Raw genomic sequence first — 9226 nt, forward strand, 5'->3', positions numbered from 1 at the left:
CCCACCCCGATCTGGGGAAGGAGGTGACAGTGGGCACGGGGCTTTGTGGGGTGGCTGTGGCGGGGTCAGAGAGGGCTCAGAGCCGGGATCTGCCCCACCCTGCATGGGAAGAGGGAGAATTTAGGGCAAATTGGGCGCAGATCGGAGCACCCTGTGATTGCACTGCTGCGAAGCCGAGTCGGATGGGAAATGAGGGATTCCCTGGGAGTGAGGGATTCCCTGGGAATGAGGGACACAAGTCCTGAGGGCGGCGGGGCCGGCTCAGATCTCGATGACGGTGGCCCGGCGCAGGCACAGCGGCGCGTCCGGGGGCACCGCGTTGCGCTTGATCTCGTTCCCGTCGAGCCGCAGCACCTGGAGCCGGGAGTAGTTCATGACATCCACCACGGAGCAGAAGCTGCTGATGGAGAACTCTGGGAAGGAGAGGAGATGGAGCTGAACTCCCTACAACCTTCCCCACAGGGCTGATTTTAGGGGATCAGCGTGGGAAATGCTCTGTCTGCGGGATCGACCTCCCAGAGCTGCTTTGGGTGGAGGCAGGCAGGGGAAAAAAAAAAAGGGAGCAGCCCAAATTCACTGATTTTTCCCATGGATTTGGACTCAGCGCCTCAGACTCCAAGGGCTCCTGGTGCTCCTGGCCGCAGCCAGAAGGAGCAGGAGGGTTTGTGCCTATCCAAGGCTTTGGAAGCAGCGCCCTTGGCTCCCCTGGATGGAGCGCTCGGAGGGTGGAGTCGGATGGAAAACGTCGCTTTCCATCAGGATTTGCCTTCCCAGCCTCTTTTGGAGGCTGCAGCCTCCATCCCCTGACCCCCCTGGCCACCGTGGGACCCCCGGGCAGCGTGTCCGGGAGCAGGGATGTCCCTGTCCCCATCCCAGCCATCCCCTCGCTGCCCCTCTGCTGCCGGCGCCAGGCAGGGAAATTCCAGCGCAGCCCAGGCCGGCTTTGGAAGCGGGAGATGGAACAAACTCCAAAACAGATTTGTTTTTTTTCTCGCAGGATCTGGGCCTAGAGGGCAGCAGAGCTCCAGGCCGGGATGCTGCTGGAAAAGGCAGCGGGATGCTGGGGGAGCCACGCTGGGATTTGGGAGGGGGCTGCACCCCCAGAGGGGACCCTCGGTGGGGCGGAGGGGCACGACCGCGGTCTGGATGCTCCGGAGGGGTTGGAATCGCGCTCCTGGAGCCGCATCCCTGATCTGGGGGTGCTGTGGGGGTCAGCGGGACCCGCAGCGGGAGGAGGAGGAGGAGCCGGCGTTTGTGGGCAGACGGCGGCAGCTCCGGCTTTGGAAAGCAAACATTTGGGAATCTGTTCCCGTGTCTGTGCTGCTGGCAGCTCCGCGCTGCGGGGTTCTGTGTTTTCCCTGCAACAGCTGATGGCTGCACTGACATCTCCCCATCCCCATCCCCATCCCCATCCCCAACCTCCCGATTCCAACCCCTGCCCTCAGGGCCTGGCAGGTGAAAGGAGCAAGGCCGGGTTTTTCCGGGAGGTTTTGCTCGGGGGTTTATTTTTCCAGCCCGTTTTTATAAATAGCAGCCCCAGAACAATCTGTTCCCTTTATTTATTTGTGTATCGAGGGGAGGGAGCGGCAGGCCTGGCAGGAGATCGGGATCGCAGCGCTGAGAGCTCCTGCGGGAAGGATGGACCCCTCAGCTGCAGGGGGACGCTTGGGGGGGGGGGGGTTTGGGGACGTGGATGGGGCTGGGGAGAGGACAGAGGAGCTGTGCTGGCCCCGAGCACTGGGGAATGTCCCTGTGCCCTGTGCTGGCACTGCCCAGGGTGTTCTGTGTCCCCAGAGTGGCTCTGCCCACCGCTGTGACCCCTGGAGCCACAGAATGGGGTCGTGGGAGGGACTGAAGGGGCTGTGCTGGCACTGGGGAATGTCCCTGTGCCCTGTGCTGGCCCCTGGGCACTGGAGAATGTCCCTGTGCCCTGTTCTGGTGCTGCCCAGGCCGTTCTGTGTCCCCAGCGTGGCTGTGGAGACCCCCCAGCTCTGCCCAGTGCCGTGACCCCTCCTGACCCCACAGACCCCTCCCCAGCTGGTTCATCTCCCACTTTCTGCCATCTCCAACCCCAGGAGATGCTCAGGCTCCTGAGAAACACCCCAAAAAACAGTGCAACGATCCCACAGGACTGGGACACAACATCTCCCACCTGTGCCTTGCCCAGGACCGCTTGGAATCCTCACAAATCCCAAATTCCTGCTCAAACCACCACCCCAGGCAGCTTCCTGGGGGTTTTTCACCCCCATTCTCCTGGCCCTGCTCACCATTGATCTGGTTGCCCTGCAGGTAGAGGTTCTCCAGGTTGGTGTTGACCCGCGGGATCTTCTGGAGCCGGTTGTAGGACAGGTCCAGCTCCAGGATGCTGCTGCTGTTGAAGGTGTTGCTGGAGAGCCCTTGGTTGGTCAGGCTGTTGTGGGACATCCTCACGTAGAGCAGCCGGGGGGACACCTGGAAATAATCGTCGGGGATGGCGTTGATGTAGTTGTACTCCAGGTACAGCTGCTCCAGGGACACCGGGAGCCCATCCGGGACCTTCCTGAGGTTGTTGTAGCTCAGGTCAGCGAGGATCAACGACTTGAGCCCTTTGAGGGACGCGCCCATCTCGAAGATGAAGTTGTGGCTGAGGTACAGCGCTGTGAGGTTCTCCAGCCCCTCCAGAGCGTTGGAAGGCACCTTGGAGATGTGGTTGTAGGAGAGGTGGAGCTCGCGCAGCGAGCGCGGCAGCGGGCTGGGCAGCCGCGTCAGGTTGTTGTTGTTCATGTAGAGCCTCTCCAGGCGCTGCAGCTTCCCAAAAACCCTTTTCCCCATCTTTTCGCTGCTGATCTGGTTGTTGTGCAGCGCCAGCCACTCCAGCTCCGTGGCGTTGTCGAAGGCTCCCTCCTGGATGGAGGTGATGAGGTTGTTCTGGAAGTAGACGTATTTCATCCGCGACGGCACGAACGGCAGGTACCGCAGGTTGCGGGTGTCACAATACATGGCCGACGAGAAGTTGGGGGGACAGTCACACTCTTGGGGACACCGCCAGGGCGTGGCTTGCTGCGGCTCCGGCTCCGGCTCGGGCTCCGTGTCGGTGGCAGAGGGGTAGGAGTAAGCGTACGCGGGGCTCTCCTCCTCGTAGTAGGGCACGTAGTTGTAGGAGGAGACGCGGGACTGCCGCAGGTAGTACTGGAGCCACGCCAGGTCCTCCTCCTCATTGTACTGGCCCAGGGAGGACCCGCAGAGCCCGGCCAGGATGAGGATGAGGGTGGTGGCCCGAGGCATGGTGCTGGAGGGACCTGCGAGGGGACAAAGCCGTGAGAGGATGAGCTGGGGAGCGGCAGAGCTGGAGGATTGGGAGATGAGGGAATCCGACCCAAAAATCCTCGGTTGTGGACACTTCCCCTGTGAGCAGTTACCTGATCTTCCCCCTTTTCACCTCGGGGAAACCTCCAGCCCGTTGGAGATTTGGGAGAAAACTCCCTGACAGTGGAAGTTTGGGAGAAACCAGTGGAGATTTGGGAAAAACCAGTGGAGATTTGGGAAAAACCTCCATCCCCAGTGGAGATTTGGGAGAAACCAGTGGAGATTTGGGAAAAACCTCCATCCCCAGTGGAGATTTGGGAAAAAACAGCAGAGATTTGAGAGAAATCTTCATCCCCGCTGGAGATTTTGGAGGAAATTCCACTCCTGGTGGAGATTTGGGAGAAACCGCTGGAGATCTGGGAGGAACTTCTGTCCCCAGTGGAAATTTGGGAGAAACCTCCACCTGGGTGGAGATTTGCTTGTGAAATCCTGATTTTTGGGGTATTCCTGGTGCGATTTCTGGGTGGGGGATGGGGATTTGGGAGCCACGGGTTTGTGCGAGGTCACACGAGCCCTGATCCGAGGGGTTGGCTCTGCATGGGAAGGAGGAGAAGGAACTTGGATTCCCTTGGAGAAGGGATTTCAGTCCTGTGGCTGAGAGGGGAAGCTGCCAGCTCAGGGTGATTCTGGGAGCTCGAGGCATCGTTTGAAAGAGCTCGAGGCGTCTTTTGAAGGAGCTATTTATGCTCCGCTGGCTGGTGACAGGAATCGCTGTGGGTTTCATCCAGCTCTCCCTTCCCCCACGGAAAAGCAGGATGCAGATCCCGGTAAACAAATCCTGCCTCATTTTGGAGCTGAAACCTCTTCCTACCCTCGATTTCCCCAGACACGAGAAGGGGCAGCACCCTCCAGCCCCTCGGTGCGGCCGGGGAGAGGGGACATCTCCTGGTGACGGATCCAGAGGAGAGCAGGGAATGAGGCAAACCCTGACCCCCGCGGCCGCCTCCTGCCGTGCCCAGGTGGGGCCGCAGCGGGAGGATTCCAGCTCTGGAATCATCCCGACTCCTCATCCCGGGATAAATGAGCGCACGGGGTGTTCCTGCAGCCAGGCAGCTTGAAATCCCTCCAGGAATTCCGCTGCTGGGAGCGGGAGAGGATCCTACGTGGCTGGGAGGATGTCACTGCCAGCTCTGCTCTGGCAGGGACAACAGGGACCAGTAAGGACCAGTAAGGACCAGTGAGGACCAGTGTCCCCCTTTTGCTGCACCAGGGGTGGCCCTGAGGTCACCTGCTGACCGCTGGCCGTGTCCCCAGCCCGCAGCAGGGAGGGGACACCCGGCCTGGCACACACAGAAGGCACAGAGTGCCCTGCCCTGCCACCGGGACAGCCTGGCACGGGGAAAAAGAGGGATTGGGGTGGTGGCAGCCAGGCCTGGCTGCCTGGATTTCTCCCTTTTTTTCCTGCTTTTCCCGCTCCGTGTGCTCGGGATGGGGTTCTGCGGGATGCTGAGTGCCACGGGGAGCTTGGCAGGGGCAGAGGAGTTTCTCCTCCTCCTCCTGCTGCTGCTCCAGGGCTCTGTGCCTGCTCTCATACCAGAGCCGCCGGCTTCTCCGCCCTTTTGGCAGCCTTTGCCCGGGGGCCCCTCTGGGGCAAAACCCCATCCTTGGGGGCAAAACCCCATCCCTGGGGGGAAAACCCCATCCCTGGGGGGAAAAGCTCCATCCCTGGGGGAAAAAACCCCATCCTTAGGGCGGAAAAAGTCCATCCCTGGGGGAAAAAGTCCATCCTTGGGGAAAAAAGTCCATCCCTGGGGGGAAAACTCCATCCTTGGGGGAAAATAACCCATCCCTGGGGGGAAAAGCTCCATCCCTGGGGGGAATGTCCATTCCTGGAGGGGAAAACTGCATCCTTAGGGGGGGAAAAGTCCATCCCTGGGGGGAAAACTCCATCCCTGGGGGAAAATGTCCATCCCTGGGGAAAAAAAACTCCATCCCTGGGGGGAAAACTCCATCCTTGGGGGAAAAAAACCCATCCCTGGAGGGAACAACTCCATCCCTGGGGGGAAAAGTCCATCCCTGGAGGGAACAACTCCATCCCTGGGGGAAAAGTCCATCCCTGGAGGGAAAAAGTCCATTCTGGGAGGGGAAAACTCCATCCCTGGGGGGAAAATGTCCATCCCTGGGGTCCCCCCACCTTTCCCAGTGCCCCCCTTCAACCTGCTGGTGACCCCAAAACCTGTTCCCAGCAGACCCCGCTGTGCCCTCGTTGTTTGTGGGGTTCACCCCCGGCTTTGGGGTGGGACTGAGCTCCCTGACCCCTCCTGGTGTCCCTGCGCTGTGCCAGGAGCTGCTGGGACAACGGGGGCAGCTCCTCATTCCAAGGATTTGGGGCGAGGGACTTCCCGGACTGTGGCCATCCATGGGGTCAATCCCGGTGCTGCTGTTCCCATTTCCCAGGGGATGGGATGGGATGGGATGGGATGGGATGGGATGGGATGGGATGGGATGGGGGGCACTGCCCAGCCTGGATGGACATCGGGGAAGGTGTCCAGATCCCAGATAAGCGGGCATGGAGATGGCAGAGGGGCGGGAGGGGAGATGGGCAGGAGGAGAAGTGGGGAGGAGGGGAGGTGGGATGGGGAGATGGGTGGGAAAGGAGATGGGCATCAGGAGAAGTGGATGGGAAGGGAGAGGGGCATCGGGAGAAGTGGATGGGAAGGGAGAGGGGCATCGGGAGAAGTGGATGGGAAGGGAGGTGGGCATCGGGAGAAGCTGGTGGGAAAGGAGAGGGGCATCGGGAGAAGCGGGTGGGAAGGGAGGTGGGCATCGGGAGAAGCGGGTGGGAAGGGAGGTGGGCATCGGGAGAAGCGGGTGGGAAGGGAGGTGGGCATCGGGAGAAGTGGGCAGGAGAGATGAGCAGCAGCAGAACTGGGCATCGGGAGAAGTGGGCAGGAGGGAAGTGCTTCCCTGGCAGCGCGGCAGCTCCGTCTCTCCAAGCTGTGCCACCCCTGGCGCTGCCAGGCGCTTCCCGAGGCGCGGGGATGGAAATCAGCTTTTTTAAAAAAAACCCACCAACCAAATAAGAATAAAAACTCCCAAAAAAACCCAACCCCGCCGAGCTGGACTTACCGAGGTGAGCTCCTCCTGTGCAAAGGCTGCTCGGGGCTGTGCCGCGGCACCGGCAGCATGGGAGGGTGGCTCCCGAGCCGCAGCGCCGGGTGCCCGCCCCAGATCCCAGATCCCGGATCCCAGAGCAAATACTGAGCTGGCAGAGCACGGGCTCGGCCGGGATTTTCGGGAGTGACCTCCCAGCTGCTGCAGCTTTGCAGGAGAGACTGGAGAGCCCCTGGTGCTGCCTGTTATAAATAACCTGCGATTTCTTTCCTCCCTCTCTCTCTCTCTCTCTCTCTCTCCCGTCTTTTCTCTCAGGAGTGTTGGCACTTTCCAGGCTCCCTCTGTTTAACGACTTAGCGGGATCGGGATGTTGTTTTCCAGGGCTCTCCTGCGTTTCTCATCAGGGAGCCGTGAGGAGGCCGCTGGCCAGATTAGGGAATATCGGATTTTGGAGGTGTTGAGGATGAGATTTTGGGGGAAAATGGGGAATTATCCTTAATTTTTACACTACCAGGATATAGGATTTTGGAGGTGTTGAGGATGAGATTTTGGGGGAAAATGGGGAATTGTCCTTAATTTTTACACTATCAGGATATCGGATTTTGGAGGTGTTGAGGATGAGATTTTGGGGAAAATGGGGAATTATCCTTAATTTTTACACTATCAGGATATCGGATTTTGGAGGTGTTGAGGATGAGATTTTGGGGGAAAATGGGGAATTATCCTTAATTTTTACACTATCAGGATATCGGATTTTGGAGGTGTTGAGGATGAGATTTTGGGGGAAAATGGGGAATTATCCTTAATTTTTACACTACCAGGATATAGGATTTTGGAGGTGTTGAGGACGGGAATTTTGGGGAAAATGGGGAATTATCCTTAATTTTTACACTACCAGGAGGGGAGAGGTCGGTCCTGCTCCGACTGCTCCCCAGGAAGCCCCAGTTTGTGCAGTGCTGCCGTTAAATATTTGGGATAAACATTTCCATGAACGATAAGGCGGCAGCATCCAAGGTAAATAAATTCCCGACCAAAGGGGCCACTGTGACAGCGGGAATTTGTCTTGGGCTTGGCAGCACGGGGATGCCAGGCTGGCATTTCTGCAGGCTGGGAAAATCCACCGTGGACTGAGGGGGAGTCTCATCCATCCCCCTGGAACTGGGGGGTCTCATCCATCCCCCCACGGCTGAGCCAGGGTGGGAATGTGGGGATAGGGAAGGGGAGCATGTCCTGAGGGTGGTCCATGGTTGGGAAGAGGATTTGGGGCTCATCCCGGTGTCTCAGAGCTCATCCCGGTGTCCCAGGGCTCATCCCGGTGAGCAAATCTGTCACAGCTCCCCCATCCCTGTCCCCTCATCCCCATCCTGGCTCCCTGAGCACTTTGGAGCCGGCTCTTCCCGGCTTCTCCAAGCATTTCCTCCCGCAAGGAAAGGAAAGGAGGAGCCCCGAGCGTCCCTTGCCCAGCTCCAGCCGCGCTCCCGGATCCTCCCAGGAGCCTGGAATTGCTTAGCGGAGCTCAGCAGGTGCCAGCTCCCCCCTCTGGGCTCCGTTTCTCCTTGTTTTCCATAGAAAATTCCCAGCCAAAACATCCTCCCCGGGGGAGCCCTGCAGGGATCCCGATCGATCCCGAGCAGGAGGAGGAGGAGGAGGAGCAGGGATGTGAGGGGAGTTCGGTAGCCCGGCTTGGAGGGACACGCTGTACACCGGGGACTTGGCCAGAAATCCCGAATATTTGGGAAGGGAAATGTGCCTGGAAAGCACAGCCCGTCTGCAGGGCGGGAGGATGTGGAAAAAGTGGGAAAAGAGGACAAGGGAAGGGAGGAAAACCCCCGGGAAAGGAGTTGGGGGGAATTTTTTTGCCCCCTCCGAGCGTTGCGGTGGCAGCTGGAGAAGGGATCCCACATGGAAGGCAAGGGCTGGAGGCTTTGGGATGATGGAGAGGATGGAGGGGTTGGATCCTGCTCCCAGGGAGCTGAATTCCCGGGAAATTGGTGTGAGGGCAGTGGCAGCCAGGACCATCTGCTGTGCCCTGCTCCGATGGCGTCGGAGCATCTCCGTCCAACAGCTCCAAGGATTTCAGGGCCTGGAGGTTTTTCTGGAAAAGCAGACACTGCCCAGCTGGGTGAACGAAGGAATTCCAGCCTCTCCAGCTTCTGGAAGTATCCACGATCCGGGATATGCTCCCTTTAGAGGAGGAACCTGCCCTGGTGGCTTCCAGTGGTGCCCTGGGAATGCTGAGGAGCCCTCCCTGCAGGAGATGGCTCCGAGTGGTGCCATTCCCTACGGCCACATCCCCTTTCCCAGCCTAAACCAGGGAATTTCGGCGTGCTGGAGCTCAGTCCGTGTGTTCCCCACTGAATCCAGGACTTTCTGTCCGATCTCATCCCAACCAGAACCGGGATTATCTCAGGGAAGGGAAAATTTTCCATCTGAAGAAGCCCATGTGGCTTCTCCCTTTTCTTCCCCATCCAACCCTGGAATCTCATGCTCCAGCCATCCCCCGTGTCCCAAAGTTCCTGGCAGGGCTCCCTTGGCATGAGCTGGGTGTTGATAGGACCTCGTTGCTCCCACTCCTTTCATCCCAGCTCCTCGCGCTTCCCGAGTGAATTCCGTGAAATTTTTCCACATTTTTCCCCCCAAAAACACCAATTCCCCGTTGCTGGCTGCTCAAAGGAAGCCTGGAGCTGGTGATGGGAGCTGGGAATGTGCTGCCCTGGCTTCCTGGAGTCCCACGGTCCTTTATCAGTGCTCAATCCCATCCGGAGTGGTTATTCCAGGATCCCAGGCTGCATCTCATCCGTGCCTGCTTTGTTTTGGTTTTTCAGCC

At 59.2% G+C, this 9226-nt stretch overlaps 1 protein-coding gene across 1 annotated transcript; it reads right to left on the reverse strand.

The window, feature by feature from the left end:
* Window positions 1-261: 261 nt before the first annotated feature.
* Window positions 262-3264, reverse strand: FMOD (fibromodulin; the record flags this gene model as incomplete). The annotated part of the gene is made up of 2 exons (XM_082296014.1): window positions 262-413; window positions 2268-3264. 2 exons carry the CDS (start codon window positions 3262-3264, stop codon window positions 262-264), a joined length of 1149 nt encoding a protein of 382 aa, XP_082152140.1.
* Between the last annotated feature and the right edge of the window lie 5962 nt (window positions 3265-9226).

Source organism: Coloeus monedula, assembly GCF_965178545.1.
Source record: "Coloeus monedula genome assembly, chromosome: 23".
In the NCBI taxonomy this organism is placed as follows: domain Eukaryota; kingdom Metazoa; phylum Chordata; class Aves; order Passeriformes; family Corvidae; genus Coloeus; species Coloeus monedula.